This window comes from Zootoca vivipara, chromosome 3, assembly GCF_963506605.1.
Source record: "Zootoca vivipara chromosome 3, rZooViv1.1, whole genome shotgun sequence".
In the NCBI taxonomy this organism is placed as follows: domain Eukaryota; kingdom Metazoa; phylum Chordata; class Lepidosauria; order Squamata; family Lacertidae; genus Zootoca; species Zootoca vivipara.
The window spans coordinates 119,286,702-119,313,198 of NC_083278.1; the positions used below are offsets into that span (position 1 = coordinate 119,286,702).

The 26,497-nt window shown below is 46.6% G+C and overlaps 1 protein-coding gene across 2 annotated transcripts; it reads right to left on the bottom strand.

Moving 5' to 3' along the window:
- Positions 1 to 670: 670 nt before the first annotated feature.
- On the bottom strand, positions 671 to 26,351 carry HADHB (hydroxyacyl-CoA dehydrogenase trifunctional multienzyme complex subunit beta). 2 transcript variants are annotated; one of them, XM_035110741.2, is made up of 16 exons: positions 26,171 to 26,351; positions 22,214 to 22,288; positions 21,476 to 21,517; positions 20,324 to 20,420; positions 15,737 to 15,781; positions 14,660 to 14,759; positions 11,301 to 11,388; positions 9,665 to 9,852; positions 6,859 to 7,039; positions 4,860 to 4,981; positions 3,737 to 3,816; positions 3,571 to 3,618; positions 2,591 to 2,678; positions 2,195 to 2,269; positions 1,419 to 1,583; positions 671 to 1,195 (listed from the first exon to the last, which is right to left on the bottom strand). In XM_035110741.2, exons 1-16 carry the CDS (start codon positions 26,334 to 26,336, stop codon positions 1,160 to 1,162), a joined length of 1,596 nt encoding a protein of 531 aa, XP_034966632.2. In that variant the 5' UTR covers positions 26,337 to 26,351; the 3' UTR covers positions 671 to 1,159. The 2 variants fall into 2 exon arrangements, with proteins under 2 accessions (XP_034966632.2, XP_060129199.1); XM_060273216.1 differs by having other exon boundaries at positions 15,737 to 15,784.
- Between the last annotated feature and the right edge of the window lie 146 nt (positions 26,352 to 26,497).

A 26,497-nucleotide genomic window follows, 5' to 3' on the forward strand; every position in this document is an offset into this window, starting at 1 on the left:
AAAATGGGGATAGAAATGTAATGAATGAATAAATGAATGAATAACACTGTAAGCGCTTGCAAGAATTAAATGATGGTAGAAGAATAGCTGAACCCCTATGGATGGAATGGTTGGGTATAATAATGGCTGAAGCAAACAGATTTCCCCCCCCAATGAGCCAATATCTGTTAGGTTTTTCCTTTAAGACTGATGTGGTCAATGGTGCTACACAGAGATGTGTGTTTGTAACCTTGATCTGAATATTAACACACCTGTGAGCTTTTGCTAATTTGAATAATTGAAGGTAGAGTTTGCTTACTGTCATGTGATTGGGTAATTGACTATTTTGAATTCCGTATTTAAGCTACCCAAATGGTTCATGGGTGGTGGTGGTGGTGATGTATTGTGAAATGAGAGGAATGGAGTAGAGGAGTGTGGTGTATATAATTGTAAATAAAAGCAAGCAAAGATACTGAAGATGACTTTGTTATTTTGTCGACCCTGCCGCTGTTGCCACTCGGTTGGTGCGTATTTTGCCCAGCAATATCATCCCTGTAGGAGCCAAGAAACCTGAGTATTGATGAATCCCCATTGTAATATTGGTAGTGGGGGGGGGGGTCTGCTGCAGGCTGCCTGCCCCCTCAAGGACTGTGGAAATCACTGGAGAGAATAGACCCACACTCGCCATCCGCACCTTGTATCTCTCATTTATTAAGGCACAGGTGTGGAGACACAAGCACTCCATCTTTGTTAACAGTCCACTTCTTTGTGATGAGCCCCCCCCCCTTGGGGAAAATTAAATATCCTTGTTGACTGCAGTTCAGATCGAAAACCCTATTAAAAAAACGGCAACAGACTTAACTTTTAAAATTGAACCATTCATCGCTGGACTTCCTCTTGCTTTCGGAGTCAGATCACTCCAAATCTTTACCGTTCTCATGCAAGAATCAAAGGGGAAAGTGTCTTGCATTTCAGAAGATAAACTGCAGAAGCCCCTCTACGGAGGAGGCAGGACTTCCGAGGGTCCACCTGCTGCTAGAAAATATGTACAAAGGCCGTTGGGTGTCCTTTCGAGGAAGGACCAGGGAGGGACTCTTGCATCAGCGCATTGAAGTGGGACGGATGTGGCGGGAAGGGCGAGAGGAAGAGCTCTCCGCCTTAGCAGCAGTCCTGGATGGGGCTACTGTGGGTAACGCTCCACAATCATAGCGTGGCCCTGCAGGCAGAAGAGGAACAGGAAAGGGTTTATTCATTAAGAGGAACAAACCTCTCCCTTCCCACAGAGAGGCAGGAAGGAGGAAGGGGTTGGGATTTCTGGGAAAGGAGGACAGCAAAGGCTGCTATTTAGCAAGACCCGGCAAGGGCTGAGATTGTGCCGACGGAAAGGCAGGCAGGCGGCAGTCCCACTGGGAGGGCGTGGTGGTGCTCCTTCAGCTTACCTGTCCTCCAGCGGCACATGCGGCCACTAGGCCATACTGTCCTCCTTCCTTCTTCAACCTGTTGACAGCAGCCATGACCAAGCGGCAGCCAGTGGCCCCAAAGGGGTGTCCCAGGGACAGGGACCCGCCCCAGTTGTTGAACTTCTCCAGAGGGGGAGTGCCGACCTGCAAGGAGAAGGCGAGAGAAAGTAGGGCCCTGAGTGCGAGTTACCAAACCCACCACCAACGCGGGGGAAGGATCAGCTCCTGGCGGAAGATCAAGGGGGCAGGGTCCTTCCAGGTCGGCCACATCAGGACCTCCAAAGGAGCAAACGCTCCCAGATCTGGCAAGCCGTGGGCAGTGGGAAGGGAAAGCCCTGGCCTTGAAAACTGGGTATTGAGTTCAGGGGTTCCCAAACTGTGGTCCTCAGGCCACCAGTGGCCTCCCAGCTTCATTCAGCTGGTGCATGGGGTGCCGGTAAGCACATGTTCAATTTGAGTTCCATAGAATTCACTGTGTAATACAATAAAATACAATGAAATAAATAAAAGAAGCAATAAAACTACATTAAAAATCACACAGCTTCAAGCACAGTGCATTACAGTTGCTACAACAGCCGGAAGTCGTCCTCAAGAGATTTAGATGTGTTCATGGAGGCAGCAATGTGTGTGAATCCCAGTTGCTGGAAACTACAGAAGGGGAGAGTTCTTCTTGTGCTCGAATCCTGCTTGCAGGCTATAAAGGAGGAGGGGACACACACACACTCACAGCGAAACTGCCAACATCGGCCCCTTACCTTAGACTTCCTGCCCATGTAGTTCTGGGCAAACCAATCCGAATCCATCGCTTTCAAATTAGCTAGAATCTGCCCCTAGGAGGGAAAAGGGAGAGGAAGGATGATGCTCTGGGGCAGCAAACAGCAAAAACAGATAAGAGTCCTAGAAATATAGGCTCGGAAAGAATCCCCCAAGGGCCATCTAGTCCAACCCCCTGCAAGGCAGGAATCCCTGTCACGCAACCTCTTTAAAAGCCTCAAAGGAAGGAGGGTCCACCATTGGAGACCACTGGTTCAGGTCCCACCCTTTGAATCAGGAGACCACAAGCTTGATCCACCCTGTATGCGGCAGCCCTTCAGATGTTTGAAGACGGCTGTCCTATCGCCTCTCTGCCTCCCCTCTCCAGAAATACTCACTGCAAAGGCCTCGTGGAATTCAAACACATCAATGTCTGCCATTGTTAAGCCGGCCCTTTCCAGGACTTTGGGCGTCGCATAGGTTGGCCTGGGAGGAGAGCAAAACAGAGATTGGCATTCAGAATGGGCTGTGTGTGCAGAGAGAGCTGCCCGCCTGGGGAGGAGGGTTGCAGGGGCTGGCTCTGGGGGCAGCTGCCCGTCTTGCTAGCCCCCAGGAAGCCCCTCCGTGTTGAATTTGCACCCCATTCTCTGCTAAGATGCTCAGGGCTATTTTTAGTTGTTTAAGGCCTACAAGGCACTAGGTTTGCAATACTGAGATGGGGGTGGGTGGGCAGGAGGAATCGTGACACCCCAACCAGAACCACACCTAAGTGCAATAAGGTTTTATGCAGTTCCTCTGAGCTGCCAGGACTCAGGCTTGCCCCCCTCCCTCAAGGCCTCTGCAAGGCTCAGATCCAAAATCCAGCCACCCAAACTGGGGCGCGGGTGTTGTTGGCAAACTGGTATTTCTTGCCACACATCAGCATTTACCTGTTCTAACTTGGCCGCCTCCCCTGAATGACTCTGGGATGGGGCTGATGTCAACCCCACGGGTCCTACCCCACGCAGAGAGCAGAAGGGGCTCACCATGCATGCCCAAGAGTCCAAGAGATGAGTGTCCCCTGCTACTTGCAGGGCCTGCAAACTGCCCAGCCCCAATCGCCCCAGGAATATCGGAACTGCCCACTGAGGGCCAGTGTGGCCTAGTGGTTAGAGTGCTGGACTAGGAGCTGGGAGGCCGGGGTTCAAATCCGCACTCAGCCATGAAGCTCACAGGGTGACCTGGGTCCAGTCGCTGCCTTCTCTCAGCCTAACCTGCCTCACAGGGTTGTTGTGGTGCATTAAATGAGGAAGGGGAGAACCATGCAAACCAGGAAAGGATGTAGCCAGGAGGCTTTGGGAGAGGGCAGAACTGAGAGGAACAACCATTTGCAACGTACCCAAGCAGGAGCTGGTCCTTTGGGTCCTGGGAGACGTACACAAAATCCCTGAGGGAGAAAAGCAAGTAAGTTGGGGGTTCTTGGAGGGAGGAGACAGCAGAGGGAAAGGCCTGCCACAATTTCAAAAGGGATGGCGTGGAAAAGCAGAAGGTGGGTGCCCGCGTACCTGAGGTAGGCCTTTGGTTTGTACCCCAGTGCTAAAGCCTTCTCTTCGGACATCACCAGCACCGCCGAGGCCCCGTCGGTCTGGGAAAAGGAGCCAAGAATATTCCGTCAGCCGAGAGCAGGTACCCCACCCCAACCCCCCACAATCTGCCTGTGTCTCTATTCAGCTGCACTACAAATGAATTGTAGAGTTGGAAGCGACCCCTAAGGGTCACCCAACCCAACCCCCTGCAATGCAGCAATCACAATCGGGAGAAGGGTGTTGCTTTTTAGTGAGTTTCAATCTCGGGAATTCAAAAGGGGGGCTTAAAACTCACTGTCATTCTATGACATGCCGAGATCAAAGCTTCCTTCTCAAAGAGGCAGCCAGTCAGCCTGCATCTGTAGCCCTCTGGCTTGTGGTGCCAAGGAAGGGGAGAGACAGCTGTTTATTTATTTGGTGGGGGGCATTGATACATAGGGCCTAATGCAGGAAGGGTTGGGGGGGGAGAGAAAGCCGAGGTGGTCTTCCTGCTGTTGTTGGGCCATAACTCCCATCCCCAATGACGTAGGCCATCCCGGCCGGGCCTGATTAGAGATTATGCTCCATTCACGTTCAATGCCAAGCAACAGGCTGGCAGCAGGCAAGTGAGTGCCAGGCACTGGCAGCCTCTCCTCCCATCCCCCTGCCCCCCTGGGGACAGGCCAAAAGAGAGACGCTGTATGTCTGCACAGAGCCAGTTGTAGTTTGCTGGCAAACCAGAAGCCAGCGCTCTCTCTCTCTCTCCAAAGTCAAATTCTTTTACCTCTTTTAGCCCAATCTATCTATCTATTTTAAATCATATACATATTAATACAGATCAGCTAAATATTGGGCCACAGAGCGCTCCAAGGATGCAAGAAGAGCCTTTAGCTGGATCAGGCCCATGGGGCCCCATCCTGTCCAGCATCCTGTTCACAGAGGAGCTGACCAGATGCCTGGGGGAAACCTGCAGGCAGGATTCGAACACAAGACAGCTGCTCTTGCCTCCTGAGGTTTCTGGGTATTCAGAAGCATTGCTGCCTCCAACTCGGGCCGATGATTCCCGCGATTCTAGCACAGCTGGAAATCCCTTGTTCTAATGTCGCTGCGTGTGGTGCCTTACCAGGAAAGACGAGTTGGCGGCTGTGACCGTCCCGTAAGGCTTGACAAACGCAGCATTCAGCCTCCCCATCTGCTCCATCGTTGACGGGCGGACTCCGTTGTCCCGCACAACCGTTTCCCTGCCTGACAAAGCAGAACCAAGGATTTTTAGAGCCCTGCAGCGTCCCGAGATTTGGCTAGCTATTTTCAAACCTGTATATAAACTTCAGTCTTCCTCATTTCTGTGGTGCCCAAGGATACCCTCTCCTCACCAACCTCTCCCATACCTACAGGCCCTCTCTTCCCTATCCCCACCCTACCCCCCCCACCCCTTTTGCTCCTAGAAGCCCTTCCTTTCGCTAGGACTTTCTGCCGCTGCCTGGGGTCACAGCAGCCAAAGGGGTACACCCAGATTCAGGATCAAAGTCGGCCAAATGATAGAAGCCCCCCCTTCTGTGACAACCAAGCACCCTAGCCAATCACTGCCAGAGATGTCAACCCCATCACTGAAAACCTCTTGGCTCGTTGCTCTATGTAGCCCAGATGCCACTGCAAAGGGTAACACTTTGATTTAAAGCAAATAAACCCAAATTTCTTTAAGAAGGTAGCAGGAAGGGAGGGGGAAAAGGGAAGCTTCTGTCCGGGGACGAGGGTATTTGGCTTGTGACACTGAGAAACAAGCTGGCGCCCAAAAGCTTTCACCAAAGGCTGCTAGCTAGTTTGTGGTCTGCTGAACTGACTTGCTGCAACCTTTCCAGGAGAAAACATCCTGTGGTTTTGCTTATATGACCTCATCAGGTTAAAACACAAAATTTAAAAAGAACTTTTAAACGGAAAAAAAAATGGGGACTCAAGCTACCCATGTGATGGTAGCTTTTGAACAAGTTAATGCTAGACATTGGTGTGCTGCTTGAGATTCAGCTGTATCGACTTCAAGACTGCGATTTTATGTTGCAGCGACTCACAAGGAGATGAATGAAAGCTGCCCATTGATTCACATCAGAGAATTGGATGTACTCTGGTGACAGCCAGTGTGGCCTAGTGGTTAGTGTCAGCCCAGGGCAAGGGAGAACAGGGTTCAAATCTCATGAAGCTCCCTGGATGGCCTTGGAAGCCGGTCCTTGCCTCTCTGCCTAACCTACCTCGCAGGGTTGCTGTGGGGATGAAATAGGGAAGAGAACTTTGCATGCCACCTTGAGCTCCTTGGAGAAAAAGGTGGGGTGCACATGCAATAAATAAATGTAATGCTTCGCTGCATCACAACACCCACCACGTCAAAACGTCCGTGGCTCTTTGAGCAGGTTTGCCCGGGGGGGGGGGGGGGCTGCTCTTGCTGTGGTTCTTAAACACCCCTGCCTGGGGGGGGGGGGAAGAGAATGGCAAAAGTGCTTCTTCTTCCCATTTGGGTGCAGCTGTGCAAGGGAGGGATATTTAAGATTCAGGTCTTAAGAGAACCTAGAGAACCAAAGAAGGGTGAAGAGGAAGGGAGGGAAGTCTCCAGCACAGTGGCTCCCATGGTGGGTGGTGTCACACACGCACCGGGGGGGGGGGTTTCCTAAGGGACACCAAGAGTCAAGGGGTTGGCAGGGGGCGCTGAAGGTGCAAATGACTCTCAGGCTCTGAAAGGCTGGTATCACTAGATCAAGTCCATCAATTTTGTTGAATTAATCAAACTAAATAGTGTTAATTGGGTTTCAAATAAATTATGCAATTCATTGTTATTGTTTTGAATTTTACTGTGTTATCTTCCTTCGTGGGCCATGCAAACCACAATTCTTACTAATGGTTTTTATAGGGTAGGGGGCACCGGGGATGAGTCTATGGAACCAAGGGGGCAGTGCCCCCCCCAAAGTTTGGGAAACACTGCTCTAGCGACTGGGTGTGGGTGGAAGGGAACTGGGTTTCTCCCTCCTGCAGGAGATACTCTTCCCCCCCCTCCCCGTCTGCAAGTTCCCAAGCAACACCCCATGCATTGCCCACGGACGGGTTCCTCCCAACAGGACCCCCCCCCACCATGGTACCTGGCACTTTGAAGGACACAACGTCAATGAGGAGCCCTTCGTCCTGGGCCTTCTTGGCCAGGCTGTGGGAGCGCACGGCATACTCATCCTGCTCCACGCGTGAGATGGCAAAGGCGGCTGCCAGGCGGTCTGCCGAGTGGCCCATCGTCTCGCTGGTGGAGAACTCGGCCACGGCGGGGAGCTGGGGGGAGCCAGAGAGGGCTTGCTGAAAATTGGTCCTAGGAAGGCGCCCGGTACCAAATCAAGGCGCCCGGTACCTTGCTCCGTATTGTGTCCACTGACTGGCAGCAGTGGCTCTCCAGGGTTTGGGACGGGGGTCTCTCCCAGCCCCACCTGGAGATGCCACCGGGGACTGACCTTTTGGGACCTTTTGCTTGCAAAGCAGATGCTCTACCCCTGAGCTACATGCAGACTGCGCCAACACAAATAATCATAAATAAATAAGAATAATAATGTGCACCCCACCACCGAGACCATTCCATTGTAACTAGGCAACCTTCCAAAATTTCAACACCTCTTGCAATGGTTTGACCCCTTTCCATTGTAACAGTGCAAATTCTACAAACATCTTCCATATCTTCTCAAAATCATTTCTCCCACATATTCCCCATCTTACCTTAATGGCACATGTTCATTTATCGTTAATAGCTATACCCCACACCTCTTTATACCATTCTTCCATTTTATATTCTGCTTGCCCCTTCCACTTCCTAGCTATAATAATTCATGCAGCTGTCAATAAATTTGCAAGCAAGTCCTTCCTAGCCTGTGAACCTTCCACCCCATCGGAAATTGATAATAATGCCACCTCTGGACTTTTGGTCAGCTTTAACCCAGTGATTTATGTTATCTCCTTAAACACCCTTTGCCATTTATTTATTTGTTAACATATTCACACCCCCACCACATGTATAGATAATTCCATTTCCTGGGATCCCCTCCAACATAACACCAAATATTCCTTGTTTATTTGATTTAACCTGACTGGTGTTAAATACTGTCTCCAAACTAATTTATAATAATTCTCTTTTATTCTTATAGACAACATTTTCAATGTACGTTTCTTCCATATTTCCCCCCAGCCCTGTTGTCTAACTGCCCCTAAATGGCCTCGGTCCAGTATACCTGAAGGAGCGTCTCCACCCCCATCGTTCTGCCCGGACACTGAGGTCCAGCACCGAGGGCCTTCTGACGGTTCCCTCGTTGCGAGAAGCCAAGTTGCAGGGAACCAGGCAGAGGGCCTTCTCGGTAGTGGCGCCTGTCCTGTGGAACGCCCTCCCATCAGATGTCAAAGAGAAAAACAACTACCAGACTTTTAGAAGACATCTGAAGGCAGCCCTGTTCAGGGAGGCTTTCAATGTTTAATAGATTATTGTGTTTTATTTTTCTGTTGGAAGCCGCCCAGAGTGGCTGGGGAAACCCAGCCAGATGGGCGGGTTATAAATAATAAATTTATTATTATTATTATTATTATTATTATTATTATTATTAATTATTATCATCATCTCCTTTTCCCACAAACACCTGCAGTTTTAACATTCCTAGCACTTCCAGCCAGCTTCTCCAGCTCTGGCAATCTCTCCTTCTGGACCCTACATGAGCTCATCCTTTTGCTTCCTTCACCAACACAACACACTGCAGTGTTTTCTGCCACCCACAAATGGACAGCCTTGGTCTTGTCTCTCCTCCTCCCCTTTCCCCAAGCACAGCTCTCTGCTCACTGGCAGCTGCTTCTTTCCCTACAGCCCAAGATTCTGCGCCCTCCCCAACAGCAGTTCTCATGGTGTTTGGGGACGGGCAAGGGGAACTTCTTCAACCCCTAAGAAAAGAACCTATGAAGAGCCTGCTGGATCAGGCCAATGGCCCATCTAGTCCAGCATCCTGTTCTCACAGTGGCCAACCAGGCCAGTGGCCCTAAACAGCCTCGACCCAGTATACCTAGAGCGTCTCGACCCCCATCGTTCTGCCCAGACACGGAGGCCCAGCTCCGAGGAACTTCTGGCGGTTCCCTCCCTCCAAGAAGCGAAGCCACAGGGAACCAGACAGAGGGCCTTCTTGGTGGTGGTGCCCGCCTTGTGGAACGCCCTCCCATCAGATGTCAAGGAAATAAACAACTATTTGACTTTTAGAAGACATCTGAAGGCAGCCCTGTTAAGGAAGGTTCGTAACTCTCCTCTCCTGTGGTTTCCAGGAACTGGTATTCAGAAGCATCACTTCAAGAAAGAAGATTCCACCTAAACATTAGGAAGAACTTCCTGACAGTAAGAGCTGTTCGGCAGTGGAATTTGCTCCCAAGGAGTGTGGTGGAGTCTCCTTCTTTGGAGGTCTTTAAGCAGAGGCTTGATAGGCATATGTCAAGAATGCTTTGATGGTGTTTCCGGCTTGGCAGGGGGTTGGACTGGATGGCCCTTGTGGTCTCTTCCAACTCTATGATTCTATGATTCTATGAAAGCCCTCTCCTCTATGAATGTATAACCCTCTTTTAAAGGCAAGTTGGTGGCCATCACTGCCCCCTGTGGAAGTGAGTTCCATGGTTCAACTATATGCACTCCTGGGAAGGAGGACTTGGTCTGTCCTGAATTTTCCAACATTCAGCTTCTTGGTTTCCTTGAGTGCTGGGAACTGAACACCAGACTAACGGTTGTTTTAGGAGCTGAAGACGTGAAGAACAGAGGACACAGACACTCAACTGTCCCACCCCACGAGCCACCAGCCGGCCTGATGTCACTTGGTTTGTCCTCTTTTTGTCCTCACCGAACAAGCAGGAGGAGAGAGAAAGGGGGTTAGCCTTGTTCATTGTGTTTACCTCTGGAGCAAAGTAATCGGGACGGATCCTGGCGATCAGGGACAGCCTCTGGCCCAAGCTTTTTGCCCTCGAGAATCCAAACAACGTCTTCCTCATTTTCCGGCTGTGTCTGATGGGGATGTCGGACATCAGCTCAACGCCACCAGCCACCACCACATCCATCTGGCCAGATGCAATGAGACCGATTCCTGCAGAGATTGGGAGGAAGGAGGCGTCACCGAGGAGTCACACTTCGCAGAAGAGAAAAGGCAGCATCGCCTCCTGCGTGAGAAATGCCCTCCTGCCCCTGCCCTTATGTTCCTGCCCAGGGGGAGCTCCCACTTGCCAAGGAATGGCCAGGCACTCCCTTTAAGCTCCCGAGGGTCCTTTGCACCCACATCTTTACCTGCCCTGTGCGATATCAGCAGGGCAGCAGGTGGCCGTGGTCTGGGGGAAATGGCCTCAGGGCCTCTTTACGCAGACTCCAGCCCAGTCCGTCTAGAGCGTTTATTTACAGAACAGTTATCAGTCTTCCAGATTCAGAACACCAATTTGCCAATTCTTACTTGAAATCTTTGCTCAGCACCTACCATTTCCATCCCTTTTTACTGAGCGCAGTGTCTAATGCAACTGCGAAAATTTCTTCCCCTAGTTGCTCCCATTGTAAGTGGAGGGGGTGTGTGTTTCTATGGGCTGTTTCGAACCTTCTTCCTTCCATGCTCACCCTCCTTGGTCTACTTCCTGCTTTGTCTCGGTTACATCCCACCCATTTGATGTCTTAAGTGGCACAGCGGCAAGAACCTGCCATAGGACCAGGCACAGTGGTCCCCAAACATTGTCGGACTGCTGCCCCCTTGGTTCCACAAACTCACCCCAGTGCTCCCTACCCTACCCTATGAAAAGCATGATTCAGAACTCCGCTCTGCACAACCTGCTGATGAAGATGAGAACACAATAAAATTCATAACATTAACAATCCATTGCACAATTACTCAAAATCCAATGAAAACTATTTAGTTTAATTGATTCAACAAAATGGAAGACCTTGATCCAGTGAAACCCGCCATTACCAACAGCTGGCCATCTTGTGATGAATCAGAATTGTAAATACAAAAGTGACCAAAGGGAAATCAAATTGAAAGCGATAAGAAGAGTAAAACAAAGCAAGGAAGCTGTTCCGCTCTGGGCTCCAGCCTGGTCAGTTGTAAATAAGAGATCAAGGCGCTAAGAGGGGCCCACTCCAGTGCCCCCCTGCCCCCCGCTTGCCTCTTAGCCTTCCCCTAGGTAATCCCACTGACCCCCAGGAGGTGGTACCACCCACCTGGGAACCACTGACCAGGCACATGTCCAGTCATCAATCCACAAGAAGAAACAGTGCTGCTTACCAGAGAGCAGCATTTTTGGCTTTTGCCAAAATGTGTTCAAACATTAACAGTTTTTAAAAAATAAATAAAGAAAGAAAAACAGGTGCTTTTTGAAAGAGGAGGCTGTTGTTTCAGTACAGAGCGGAGAGCAATGAACTCCCACTTAGGAGATCCAGGGCAAGGCCTTGCTTCCTGCTGGAGAAGCATCCTACAGGTCCTTTGCAACTCTAAAGCCAATTGCTGCATGCCCCTTTCTTCTTTAACCATGCCCCCCCCCCCGGCAACATTGGTACCTGTTGTTAGCGCCTGGTTTGAAGAGATGCATGCCATGGTGACCGTGTGGGAAGGTGTTTTGTCAGAGAAGCCAGCTCCCAGGGCAGCCTACAGAGAGGAACACAATGCAGAAAGCTTAGCAAACAGAGTGCTGAGAAAGAGCTTGTCTTTACAACACTTCCTGCCGTGGGAAGCAGGCTGTGACTTGTGTATCAGTTGACTTTGCAGCTAGACTGGGGACTGGGAGCGGCCGCCGAGAGCATATAACAATGGTCCTGAAAGACCTACATTGGCTCCCAGTACGTTTCCGAGGACAATTCAAAGTGTTGGTGCTGACCTTTAAAGCCCTAAACGGCCTTGGTCCAGTATCCCTGAGGGAGCATCTCCACCTCCATCGTTCTGCCCAGATACTGAAGTCCAGCGCCAAGGGCTTTCTGGCGGTTCCCTCATTGCAAGAAGCCAAGTTACAGGGAACCAGGCAGAGGGCCTTCTTGGTAGTGGCACCCGCCCTGTGGAACGCCCTCCCATCAGATGTCAAAGAGATAAACAACTACAGTATCTGACTTTTAGAATACATCTGAAGGCAGCCCTCTTTAGGGAAGTTTTTAATGTATGACATTTTAATGTATTTTAATCTTGGTTGAAAGCCGCCCAGAGTGGCTGGGGAGGCCCAGCCGGATGGGTGGGGTACAAATAATAAATCATTACTTATTATTATTATTTATTTATTATTATTATTATTATTATTAAATCTTGTGAGGGGCAGCTGGGTCTTGCCAAAGGCCACTTGACATATTATGTGGCTGAGCAGGGAGGCGAATCTGCTCTTTGGGTCCGTACAGACAACCACTTGCTAGCACAAGAAGCCTGCAGAAATTATTATTGTGTTGCTATTCAAAAGCAGTGCAGTGGCCGATGAAACCATTTGGCCCCATAGCACACATTCTGGAGCCTCTGCTTGTTCACTGGGAGCACTCACCTAATTGCGCTTTAAGATTTAAGCATTTCAGAAGAGACTACTATTGGTCTGAGGGTGAAGACAAAATATCCGTAAAATGTGACAAGTTATATACATTGAGAGCCAGTGGTGCAGGACTAGGGCCTGGGAGACCAGGATTGAAATCCTTGCTTGGACACTGGGTGACCCTTTGGAGCCAGACACTGCCTCCCAGCCTAACCTACCTCACAGGGTTGTTGTGGGGATTGAATGAGGAGGGAGAGAACCATGTATGCCGCTTTGAGCTCCATGGAGAACAAGGCAGGGTATAAATGCAATAAAATGAATAAAATAACATGTAATTGCCACTCTAGCTCCTTCGAGAGGAAGGGCGGGGTATAAAGCAGGCATCCCCAAACTTCGGCCCTCCAGATGTTTTGGACTACAATTCCCATCCTCCCTGACCACTGGTCCTGTTAGCTATGGGGTCATGGGGGTTGTAGGCCAAAAATCTGGAGGGCCGCAGTTTGGGGATGCCTGGTATGAAGCAAATAAATAAATCCTATTTTTACTCCATACATTTAAAATCAAGCTGACAGAAGGGGAAACTCTACATTTGTCAGGAGGAAAATATTAAGATTGACTGCATCAAGTTGATGGACAATGCCAAAAATGGCAAAAATGACCGGAAGAATCAGAAATCAGGAAGACCAAAACTTTAATAAGGAATGGGGAAAAATTATAATTTATCTTAAAAACAATTGTAAAGAGTTAAAGCTGTTAGGACTGGAATAACACTTGTAGTTTAATGGTGAATTTTGGACATAATGGAGAGGTAATAGATTTGAATTATTATACAAGATGCAGAGGAAATGATTAATAATAGGACCCACAAAGGGGAGGAGCGAAGTCCAAGAGATTCCTTGGAATCTTGTTTTTATGTTGCATGTTGGATATGTGAGTGTAAAACTCTGATTTGAAAACCAAATAAACAAATTTACAAAAATAAAAAAAGATTGCACCACCAATGCTTGCATTTATCTTGAAAAAGAAGTTGCATAAATGGTTAATAGGTCATGGCGCTCAGCCTAATGACAATTATGACCAGGCTCCCCTTAAGGCAGGCACCCCCAAACTGCGGCCCTCCAGATGTTTTGGCCTACAACTCCCATGATCCCTAGCTAACAGGACCAGTGGTCGGGGAAGATGGGAATTGTAGCCCAAAATATCTGGAGGGCTGCAGTTTGGGGATGCCTGCCTTAAGGAGTCTCAAAGCGGCTAACATTCTCCTTTCCATTCCTCCCCCACAACAAACACTCTGTGAGGTGAGTGAGGTTAAGAGACTTCAGTGAAGTGTGACTAGCCCAAGCTCACCCAGCAGCTGCATGTGGAGGAGCGGGGAATCGAACCCGGTTCACCAGATTATGAGTCCACCACTCTTAACCACTACACCACACTGGCTGGTGTAGTGGGAAACTGTTGCTAGCCAGAGTCCGCAGAGCAGACCTAGGCTAGGTGAGCCACTGGCCTGGCTGAGGATTTCCAGGGGGCTGGACTGGATGACCCTTTGGCTCCCTTCCAACACTACAATTCCGTGATGCTACGGGATAAGGCAGCCCCATGACACAGCAGGAAAACACCTGAGTCATGGAGGCTTGGATACACATTGCCACCGAATGCTGCTCCTGAGATACAGCCAAGTGGGTGAAAGTTCAGGACAGAGCTGGAAGTTAAAATTAAAAACAAGGGCTGGGCTGAGCAGCCCGTGAGATGGGAGCCAGCAGGCTGCGGCAAATGAAGCAGGATCCTGGAGCAGCACTGCCAGGCTGGAGCAGGCAGCTCTACACAGCGTCCGATGGCATTGGGCCTTCCTTGCCAGACAGCCACACAAGCGGTTGCTTGGCCTTAGAGAGCAGGTGCAGATATTGCAAGACGTTCTGGCCTCGGTCAGAAACCGGGGATCATTTGCGCGCAAAACAAAAGGTCACTGGTGGAGGATTGTCAAGGGTTGCTGATCAATACTGACGATCTCCAAAGTTCACAATCTACACGTACGCAGACAGGCGCGCTGGCAACATCGAATATTTTGTAAAACGAAAGGGGGATCCCAGCTGGCAAGTTCAAAGTCTGCTGATATGGGCTCTCTTTTAGGGGAGGGGTCGTGGCTCCGTGGCAGAGGGTCTGCCTTGCAAGCAGAAGGTCCCAGCCTCTCCAGGTAAGGTGGGGAGAGCCACTGCTGCCTGTCAGTGTAGACAATACTGAGGCAGATGGACCAAGGACTTGTTACTAGGCAGCTTCCTGGGTTCCTAACAAAGGGAATGAACAGGTTGACACCCACCATGATCCGCCCGTTCATAAAACACACAACTGGTATTCAAGCGGCCGCAGAGAGATGTTCTGCTGTGTAGCTTGCCTAGTGCTTCTTTCAATAATCTAACATACCTCTCTAGCTACATTGCTGGTTTTCACCTCCTGGACAACGGTGCCAAACACAATGTAGTCCACAACTTCCTTGGGCACATCAGTCCGGTTCAGCAAGCCTCTGCGGGAAGAAGTCAGAGGGGGAAAAATCAGTGGTAGGCAGGCCAAGCCAAGAGCATTACCCTCTTGGTGGTTATTTCATAGAATCATAGAATCGTAGAGTTGGGACCCCCAAGGGTCATCTAGTACAACCCCCTGCGATGCAGGGTTTCAAATCTTGCTTTGCTTAGAATCATGGAATCATAGAATCAAAAGAGTTGGAAGAGACCACAAGGGCCATCCAGTCCAACCCCCTGCCAAGCAGGAAACACCATCAAAGCATTCTTGACAGATGGCTGTCAAGCCTCCGCTTATAGACCTCCAAAGAAGGAGACTCCACCACACTCCTTGGCAGCAAGTTCCACTGTCGAACAGCTCTTACTGTCAGGAAGTTCTTCCTAATGTTTAGGTGGAATCTTCTTTCTTGTAGCTTGAATCCATTGCTCCATGTCCGCTTCTCTGGAGCAGCAGAAAACAACCTTTCTCCCTCCTCCATATGACATCCTTTTATATATTTGAACATGGCTATCGTATCACCCCTTCACCTTCTCATTTCACATGAGTCGGGTTGCAGCTGGGTTTAGAAGATGAACCTGCTTTAGGGTTGCCATACGCCCAAATTTTCTGGACCTATCCGGCATCTGGGCGGAAATCGGTCAAATGTCTGGGGAAATCTGGACATACGGCTGCCCATGTTGGCAGTGCCGTTTTCCATTAAAAAATATCTCAAAAGGGGCAATTTTATTTTGCGATTTTGCCGAAAAAGCTCAACAACTTTGCACTGTTTGTAATAGGGCAACCCTGTTTGCTCAGCAACAACACAGCAGCAGAGATCCAGGTGCTGTGTACACCCAGATCCACAGCTTTCATAGCAGCCATGTTAGCCCACTAACATATTTGCTTTGTCACTCCAAGTAAATCTAGAGTAACTCCTACATTCAGGGGGGGGGGGAACTATCCAATTGTTGTTGTTGTTTTACCCATTAACTCGCTACTTACTTCAGTGTAGCTCTGGCCAAGTCATGTGGCATCAAGTCTGCATACCTGACGATTAGAGAGGAAAGGAAAACATTACGGCCTGAGCAATGCAAGGATTTTGTTTTTAGCTCGGTGCAGGATGAACAGATCAATCAAATCTTTATTACGGTCACAGACCAGCATAAGTAGGGTGGGGTACAATCATTTAAAATCTGCAAAACCATTCTGGAAAGCTAAAGTTATTAAAACAGAAGGCATATATAAAAGACTATAAGAATCTAAAAGAAGCTTAAAGATTCTAAAAGAAGGGTTAGGAACATTAAACAGATGTGGAAGAGCATAAAAGGTTAGTATATAAAAGGCTATGACTATCAATTTACAAAGCACTCTAATATGGGTGTTCATTAAATCTAGTTTGTGGACAGAGAAAAATGAGGTGACCAGCAACCTCTTAACGTTGAATTTTAATCGACAAAATAATATAACCAACCAATAACTAATTATAAGCAATTCTACATTGCTACGAGTGCTGCTTTGGATCATAAGGCTGGTCCATGAAAATATACTGAATTAGCGGGGGATTTTAATGGAGTGGTATTGCCAAAGATGGATAGGACAAATGAAGTAAAGAAGGGAGGAGGGAAATTGCAAAATAATAATAATAATTCAGATAGTCAAAAATTATGAACTGAAAGATATATGGAGACTTAGAAACCCGATGGAAAGAAAATATTGTTATTATTCAGGAGCAAAGAAATCGGCCTCAAGAACAGATATAATATGGTTATCGACGGGTCTAGTAACATATATTAAAAAATGCGAGATAATGGCAAAATCCTTAACAGATCACAACCCAACTATGATAAGGCTTAAAGAGAATGACAAAAATGCCAAGCGATGGCGTGTGGATGATAGGATATTAGATGATAATTTGTTTGTAAACAAAATGGGAGAGCTAGTAAAGGAATTTTTCCAAATTAATGTATCACATGAGGTGGAATTAACAACAGTTTGGGATGCCAGCAAGGCCTTCATTAGAGGATTGTATATACAACAAAAGAGCAAATATAAAAAAAGAAAAGGCAGAAAAATGAGAGAAAATAAAAAAAGAGATAGAATTAAAAGAGATAGATCCAAAAGATCCAAATTTAATAACACAAATAAAAATATTACAGAATAATTTGAAACAATTAGTGGATGAAGAAATAGAAAATAGGATTAAGTGGGCTAAACAAAGGACATTCAAGCTTGGAAGCAGATCAGGGAAGCTATTGGCATGGCAGCTGAGGAAAAAACAAAGTGAAAGGTTAATCACGTCAATAAAGGAAGGGGAAAGGAGATGGACCAACCCAGATGAAATACAGAAGTGTTTTGTTAAATATTATAGGAAGTTGTATAAAGGGGAAGATATTAATAAAAATAAATTGGAAGAGTATCTGAACAATTTTAAGGGAATTTCCATTAATCCCGAAGAGAGTGAAATATTAAATAAATCAGTTTCGAGGCAAGAAATAGAAGATGCTATAGGCAAACTTAAATTGGGGAAATCACCTGGAACAGATGGCCTTTCTGGGAAACATTATAAAATATTTAAGAATGAATTGGCAGAGGTGTATGAAAAACTAGTAAATGATATTTTAGAAAGAGGGGTAATACCCAGGACGTGGCAAAATACATATATAACCCTGATACCGAAAGAAAAAGGAAGTACAGAAGAGGTTGGGAATTATAGGCCAATTTCACTATTGAATATCGATTATAAATTATTTGCTGGAATATTGGCTAACAGAATTAAAGAGGTGTTAAACAGAGTTATAAGTCAGGAACAACAAGGCTTCCTACCGAAAAGGAAGATGTATAAGAACCCTATTGAACCTATTTGAATATGCAGATTGGAACCCCAGTAAGAAAATAGCATTCATCTTCCTGGATGCCGAAAAGGCTTTCGATAACCTAGCTTGGGGATTCATGAAAGGAGCATTAAAGAAATTAGGGATAGCAGGCAGATTTATGGAAGGAGTTAATGCAATCTATAGTAAACAATTAGCAAGATTGATCATTAATGGAAGAATAACAGAAGAATTCGAAATATCTAAAGGAACGCGACAGGGGTGTCCGCTATCTCCATTGTTGTTTATATGGTCGTTAGAGTTTCTGATAAGGGACATTAAATATGGTTTAAAGGTATCGCGGTGGGTAAGAGCAATTATAAATTAAGGGCCTTTGCCGACGATATTATAATAATGATGGAGGATCCAATGGAGACATTAATTAAGTTGAAAAAGAAATTAGCAATCTATGGAGAGGTAGCGGGATTTAAAGTTCATAATAAAAAAAACTAAAATAATGATTAAACATTCGAGATATGGAGGAAAGATCTCAGCAATTTCATAGAAATATTTGGCAGGGGGGGAAAGAGAGAGTGCAATTCAGAATATTAACTGATATAAAGGAAAGGGGAGGATGCGGGGTCCCTAATCTGAAACTATATCATGCCACAGCACGTCTATGATGGATGAAGGAGTGGTTCCTGTTGGATGACCTGGAGCTGCTCAGATTGGAAGGCTTCAGGAATGTAGAAGGCTGGTACGCTTACCTGCTAAAAGAAAAAAAAGGGGAGTATAATTCATTTTTGGATCATATATTTAAAAAGTCATTGTATATCACATGGGAAGAATTAAAAAAATTATTAGAACCCAAAGTGCCATGGTGGATTTCACCTTTAGAAATGACAGCAATGAATAATGAACCTAAGGGAGGGAGATGGTTAACATATAAAGAGTTGACTGTGAGAATTAATGATCAATATGTATTGAAATCATATCAACAGATTGAACAATATTGTCAAAGTTGGCTGCATTATCTCCAAGTACAGAGTATTTTCAAAAAACATAAGATGATAGGATTATTGGAAAAGAAGACTAAATTGCAAGAATTGCTAATTGAGAATTCCACGAAACCATTGGCTAAAATTTATAAATTTTTACTGGAGTGGGAAATGAAGGATGAGGAAGTTAAACATGCAATGATAAAATGGGCACAGGATATTGGAAGGGTAATATACAGCAACCAATGGGAGAAATTATGGAGGGAGGATATAAATTTTACGGCCTGTATGGGTATAAGAGAAAATATGTGGAAATTGGTATATAGGTGGCATCTAACGCCAGCAAAATTAGCAAAAATATATAAAAATGATCAGGATACAGTGGTAACTCGGTTTATGAACACAATTGGTTCCGGAAGTCTGTTAATAAACTGAAGCAAACTTTCCCATTGAAAGTAATGGAAAGTGAATGAATCCGTTCCAGATGGGTCTGCGGCGTTCGTAAACCGAAAATTTGTAAACCGAGGTGTTCATAAATTGAGGTTCCACTGTAAATGTTGGAAATGTAGAGAGAAAGTAGGGGACTATTTTCATTGCTGGTGGACTTGCAAGAAGATTAGTATATTTTGGACAGAGGTATATGATAAAATGAAAAAGATGTTAAAATGTACATTTGGGGAAAAACCAGAAATTTTATTATTAAGTTTAATTCTGGAAAGCATGCCGAGTGATAGAAGGAACATCCTCTTATATGAGTGTGCAGCGGCCAGAATGTTGGTAGCCCAGAATTGAAAAGGAGATAAAGTTCCATCTATACAGGAATGGTATATTAAATTGGCGGAATATATGAATTTAGCAAAGGTGACGGCAATAATTAGTAATAATAATAATAATAATAATTTATTATTTATACCCCGCCCATCTGGCCGGGGAGAGTCCCCAAACAAAAAATTAAAGCAGAGTGGAGTTATGTGGAGGAATACTTTTATAATGAAGGTATAAGTTCGAAGTGGGTGATTTGTTTTGATTAAAATGCACAAGTTGATAGAGTAATTAATTAATTAATATAAGGAAAATAAGATATGGTATAGGATTCAATTGATAAGGGAGAAGCCTGGTAGAAATTTCATGTGAGAAGGGAACTGATGTTAAAATGTTTGGAAGTTAATTTTTTAATCTGTATTTTTGTTGTTGTTCTCCCCCCCCCTTCTTTCTTTCTTTCTTTCTTTCTTTCTTTCTTTCTTTCTTTCTTTCTTTCTTTCTTTCTTTCTTTCTCCACTTTTCTTTTTTCTTTTTTTCCCCTTTTTGTATATAATTGGCGGAATTTGTATTGATTTGATTATGTTATGCTTTGTTGTGTTGTGTTGATCTGTGCGGATTTGTCATTTTTTAATAAGAAATAAAGATAATTTTAAAAAATTTTAAAAAATTAAAAAATTAAATTTTAAAAATTTTAAAAAATTTTAAAAAATTAAAAAGAAAAAAAGAAAAAGAAAGAAAATATACTGAATTACTTAATGGAAGAAAAGTCCACTGCAAAAGTGGACATTGCCTGGTAAATCTTGGCAACGCCCCATAACTTTTCAGCCACTCACTGCTCTACAGATGGGCACAGGACAATGGCAGCTGTCTCCTCGAGTCACTTATTTACATGCCAGGATAGTGAGAGCATCATCTGCAGTTAACTTTAAGTTGATTTTGATTAACAGTAAGTTGCACAGGCATTTTCTCCATCAACACCAGGTTCCCCCAGACTTTACAAGGAAGCATTTAATACTTACGAGGTTCCTGCCAGCAGAAATGGAATACGAACCCCATCCACCACCACAATATTCTTCACCCCATTTTTAGCCAAGGTTTTTTTAGTCTTGGGCTGAGCTGCGGAAAGAGAACGATAAATGGCTACTGATAGAGACAGTGCAGATCAAGAGCAACGTTTCTGTTATTAAAAGGCAAGCAAGAATGCATGGATCTTTGAGCGAGAGCCCTTTTTGAGTTTAAGCCAGAAGGGGGAACTCTGGGCACTTCGGATACTGCTGGCGTCTAGTTCCCATCATCCCTGACCATTGGCCGTGCCAGCTGGGGCTGATGGAAGACCTGGAGGGCCCCTAGTTCTCCATCCCTGGTTCAAATAAAACCTGAGTTTAATTCCCCATCACAGTCACCATTCGGTCTGAGAAGCATTCAAGGGTTTGTGTTCAGCTATGCCCAATCTATTGGCAAAACATACTCCTGAAACAACACACACAAAGCTTCATGAACGCCGAAAAGTGCTAATACCTACTCCCAAATGTTAAAAAGTTGAAGGACCTCAGTATAAAGAAAGAAAGAACTTTTATGGACACGTTTGCTAACTTAACAATAAATGGCCTATTAGATATTAGGGCAATCTTGAAATTTGTCTAGAAACTCATTATTAATGACAAATAGCACACAGAGAGTTGCAACTAGATTCCTAACAGTTTTGTAAGAATGTAAAAGGCAAAACAAGACTATTGCTGGATCTAGAAAGGATTTCTCTGCTCTCAGTTTGTTGCTGTTGTTTTTAGAAGACAAATCAGAATAAACTGAGAGCTGCAATGCTTAACACACTTACTTGAAATCAACCAGTGGGATTTATTTCCAAGTTTGACCGGGGATCTGTATGATCCTAAGCCTCCAACACACTCCCAAGCTACTGTAGTTGCAAGACTACACGAGCCCTGGAGTTGATGTAGTTTATTCCCCAGCCACTGCTTGCCATCTGTGGGTGGGAATTAAAAAACAAACCCCCCAGACCACAGCAGGAAAAAAAGAAAATGTCACTTCTTCCCACCTTCTGCTCTGGCCAGCATGAGCTGGCAGGGCTTACGAAGGACAATTTCTCCAACAGAGCATGTTCTCCACCCCACCTCCACCTTAGGATTGCTCTACTGGTGATGTTATTAGTTTACCTGCTGTCTGTAACTGGGGCGAACAGCTGAGGGATCTTACAGCTGGAAGAAAAGCAGAACAAAATTCAAGTGTAAGAACAAAGCAACAGCACCAGAGATTATCTCAATTACCAAAGCTCAAAGAGACTCTAAGGAACAGCGGCAGGAATATCACGCCGCAGCTTTTCTCGGGAGTCAATTTGGATTACAGTGCTTTCGAGTTCAGATCACTTCCAAATGTGCAACTGGCCTATTGTGCAATTGATTGTCCTGGTTTACAGATAAAGCAATCTGGCAGAGATGTTCAGATGATGAGGCATTAAAACAAAAGGAATAATTTAGGCAGGGCAATTGGCATCCTAGTTTAGTTATAGTGCAAGTTTTCTATGACAGCTTGAAATAAACATGAAGTATAAAAACAGAACGACAGATGTAGACACAATTACAAGACGCTGCAAAAGCTTCAAATAAGATAAATGATTCATACTGTCAATGTTACAGTTAGCTACAACCCACTATGACTAATCTTTTAATACATTGGTACCTCGGGTTACAAACGCTTCAGGTTTGTAAAAAAAAGGGAAAAAAAGAACAGAAATCGTGCTCCGGCGGCGCGGCAGCCCCATTAGCTAAAGTGGTGCTTCAGGTTAAGAACAGTTTCAGGTTAAGAATGGACCTCCGGAATGAATTAAGTTCTTAACCAGCGGTACCACTGTATTTGTACAAATTTGGTGCCTAACCAGAAGCAGCTGAACTTACCTAGTCGGGCAGCCCATGATGAGATAGCAGGAAGGGTTCTGGCAGAGCAGGTCAGCATGGATGTCATTTTGGAATCTGAAATGGGGGTGGGGGTGGGGTTTAGACAGCCAGTGATTTATCTTGCTTGGCTTGTTAGCAACATTCATGTTGGTCAGCCAATTCAGCTCACATGCTCGGTCCAGGAAAGTCAAGGTCATCAGTCCCCCCCCCACCTGTTTTCCAAAGCCACTGCCAATTCTTCGGACAGATCACTGGACAAGCAGAAACCACAACCTGAGATACAATGATGTGGCTCTTTCTCTACAGTGCAAAGATGCAAAACAGATTAAATGACTGCAGATTTCCGCCAGCATTTTGCAGCAATGTTGCCCAAAGGGCAAAGTAGCCCAACGTCTTTGGTAAATCCCAGTAAACAGAGTTTGCTACAGTTGTCTCTTTGTTTTTATTTGTTTTAAATCTCTGCCTGAACAGGCATTTAGCATGTTTAAGAAATGACAAATGATAGCTTTGCACATCAGGTTAAGACTGTAAAGAGCCTATGTTGTTTAACACTGTGCTCAAACCATTCCAAGACAAGAAATTCAGCTTTATTAAAAGTCAAATGCATCAACAAAAAACCCCATAAGTGTTCGGCTCATAACCATGTTGCTCAACCCGTCCATTTCCCTAATCTTCTTTCATTCCAGGAACCAGACTTGACGTGAGTCAGCAGTGTGATGCAGCAGCTAAAAAAGCCAATGCAATTCTGGGCTGCATCAATAGGAGTATAGCATCTAGATCTAGGGAAGTAATAGTACCACTGTATTCTGCTCTGGTCAGACCTCACCTGGAGTACTGTGTCCAGTTCTGGGCACCACAGTTCAAGAAGGATACTGACAAGCTGGAACGTGTCCAGAAGAGGGCAACCAAAATGGTCAAAGGCCTGGAAACAATGCCTTATGAGGAACGGCTTAGGGAGCTGGGTATGTTTAGCCTGGAGAAGAGAAGGTTAAGGGGTGATATGATAGCCATGTTCAAATATATCAAAGGATGTCATATAGAGGAGGGAGAAAGGTTGTTTTCTGCTGCTCCAGAGAAGCGGACACGGAGCAATGGATTCAAACTACAAGAAAGAAGATTCCACCTAAACATTAGGAAGAACTTCCTGACAGTAAGAGCTGTTCGGCAGTGGAATTTGCTACCAAGGAGTGTGCTGGAGTCTCCTTCTTTAGAGGTCTTTAAGCAGAGGCTTGACAGGCATATGTCAAGAATGCTTTGATGGTGTTTCCTGCTTGGCAGGGGGTTGGACTGGATGGGCCTTGTGGTCTCTTCCAACTCTATGATTCTATGATATTCTTTGCATGTGTAAGGTCCCAGGCTGAATCTGCAACATTTATAGGTAGAACTGGAAAAGACTTGAGACTCTGGAGAGACACTATCAGTCAACAGAGAACTAGATGATCCAGCTATCTTCCTCAGCATAAGGCAGCTTCCTGTGTGCCAGCATAATATTAACAAAATGAACAGCTTCTTCTTGGCCTCCAGCATCTGCCATCAGCACAAAGCCCTCCCTTGCTCTCCATAAGAGCCATAGTATCCATCAAGTTTCAAAACTGGCAAATATACTATCCATAAAGAAAATAGGCAACCAAATAAAATTAAGCTACAACCAAATAAAAATAATCACACACACCACACTACTAGCCCAGGTAGTTTCATAACATGTGAGGCTGGAGCTGTGCGGCGGTTCAGGAGACTGGACTACAAATTACAAAATCCCTGGTCTGAATTTCATGTCTGCCATGAGGCCGTAGTTAAGTAAGCCACTCCCTCTCCCAAGAGTGTAACATGGGGAAAACAACAATTGCCTACCCCACAGGGCTGTTGTAAGTACCCTGTTTCTCCAAAAATAAGACGTAGCCATAAAATAAGCCGTAGCAGGATTTTTAAGCATTCAAGGAATATAAGCCATACCCTGAAAATAAGACATAGTGATAGGCGCAGCAGCAACGCCGGCTGCGGCAGGAGGAAGAGGAGGAGTCCTGCCGGCTCCTGGCCCGGAACCGACTGCTGCTGCAGAGCCGACAAAGCGCCCAGCAGCGCCACGGTGAGCCAGCAGGACCCAGCAGCAGCAGCTGGTTTCTTCACCTATTATCAGTCCCAGTAGTGAAGTGGGTATCTCCCCCCCCCCCATGGCTAAACGGTTTTTAATTTCTGTATTGTATATTCTTTCACCACTTTGACACAACACTTTGGACAGGGGACTTGCTAGGCTGTTCACCAGGCTCCAGCAGGACCCTATCCTTGTAGGTTAAACTATTGGGATTGGGACTAAATTACTCCCCCCCCCCAAAAAAACCCTTGCCATTGCATTTGAATTTCCTTTGTGTTTAATAAGACATCCCCTGAAAATAAGCCATAGTGTGTGTTTTTTGAGGAAAAATAAATATAAGACGGTGTCTTATTTTCGGAGAAACACGGTATGACAATAGGACTGTGAACATTAAGCACTTTGAATGTTCTAAAGAGGCCATGAAGCATTCTGTATTGTAGAATGTCCTTTCCTCATTGTCAAAGTTTGTAATAATAATAATAATCTAATTATTTATACCCTTCCCATCTGGCTGGGGTTCCACTTTTCTCAGCCACTCTGGGTGGATTCCAGCACATAAAAAAACATAACAAAGGATCATACATTAAAAAATAACTGATACAGGGCTGCCTTCAGAAGCGCTTGGAAAGTTATGTATCTCCTTGACATCTGGTGGGAGAGCTTTCCACAGGGCGGGTGCCACTGCTGAGAAGGCCCTCTGCCTGGTTCCCTGTAACCTCACTTATTGCAGGGAGGGAACCACCAGAAGGCCCTTGGAGCTGGACCTCAGTGTCCGGGCTGGACGATGGGCGTGGAGACGCTCCTTCAGGTATACTGAGCCGAGGCCGTTGGCTTTCAAGATCAACACCAACACTTTGAATTGTGCTCGGAAATGTACTGTGAGCCAATGCAGGTCTTTCCGGACCAGTGTATTGGAAGCTTTTAAGGTGCCAGGGCAGGCTTTTGTCAACCAGAATATAAACACTAACAAAAATGGAGGATAAAGGCTATCAAGGCTGCCCCCAGGCCCTGCTTGTGGGCTTCCCATTAGAGAACCTGGCTGGCCACTGCAAGAACAAGAGGCTGGCCAAGATGGGCCCCGGGGTTTGGCCTGATCCAGCTGCAGGGGCTCTTCTTAGGGAAGGCATAGGCAAACTCGGCCCTCCAGATGTTTTGGGACTACAATTCCCATCATCCCATACCACTGGTCCTGTTAGCTGGGGATGATGGGAGTTGTAGCCCCAAAACATCTGGAGGGCCGTGTTTGCCTATATCTCTCTTAGGGCCTTAATTCTGACGACAGGAGTTTTTGTACTGTACCAGAACTGCGCTGACTGAGCTCACTTCCCTTCCCCCACGAAATTCCCCACCCCACTTTCTTCAGCCCAACAATACGGGGTGGTGGCGTCAGTCGTGTTCCTGTCGCCCCTGGTAATCCATCGGGAGCCATAAATCCTCCCCGATCCACTTTATCTCATCCCGCCTTTCCTTCCAAAGGAGCTCCAGGCTCCGAACACGGCTCTTCTCCCCCGCCCAAGTTTCACCTTCACAACTGCCCTGTGAGGGATCCTGGAGCTGTAGAGTCGGAAGGGGGACCCAGGGGTCATCTAGTCCAACCCCCTGCGATGCAATGCACGGGGCTGAAGCTAAGAGGTGCAGAGGGCGGCTCAATGTCACCACCCAGCGAGCGGACTCGAGGCCTGGCCCCCCTCCCCTCCCCCTCCCAAGGCCCTCAATCCATGGCTCTAACCAGCGGGTCACACAGCCGCCACCCACCCCACCCCAAGCCCCGCCCACCGAACCCACTCCCCCGTCAGGACTCGAACCCGGCGCCCCACGGAGCTCGGAGAGCAAAGGAGACAACCGGCGGCCCTTCTCCTCCTCACCTGACGCGCCCGGCAGCTCCTTCGCCCCTCCGACTCTCTCCCTCAGGCGTGGCCACGCCCCCTCAGAGTGCGCCTCAGCCAGGAAAGCCCCCTCCGGCCTCCATGGCCGCTCCTTGGGGTTGCCCACGGCACCGCCTGACGGCACGCGACGCTTCCCCCAGCGCATTCTGCGGAGGAAGAAATCCCGGGAAGAAAGGGCGAAGCGCGCCTTCGTGGGAAGCAAATAATCGCATGGGGAGGAGGGCCGGGGGTGGCCGGGTGGGGGGAGTTTTCGAGCAGGCACCGCCAAGGGCACCCCTGTCGTGGTGAAGAAGCGCCGGGGCTTCG

What these genes read in the sequence shown, in the direction of transcription:
- HADHB (XM_060273216.1), bottom strand. Translation starts at nt 26,336, where the DNA reads ATGCGCTGGGGGAAGCGTCGCGTGCCGTCAGGCGGTGCCGTGGGCAAC. An exon ending in ATCATGGGCTGCCCGACTAG is followed by an intron (nt 21,518 to 22,213) that starts GTAAGTTCAGCT and finishes CTTTTCTTCCAG; the next exon opens with CTGTAAGATCCCTCAGCTGT. An exon ending in TTTCTGCTGGCAGGAACCTC is followed by an intron (nt 15,785 to 20,323) that starts GTAAGTATTAAA and finishes CTCTCTAATCGT; the next exon opens with CAGGTATGCAGACTTGATGC.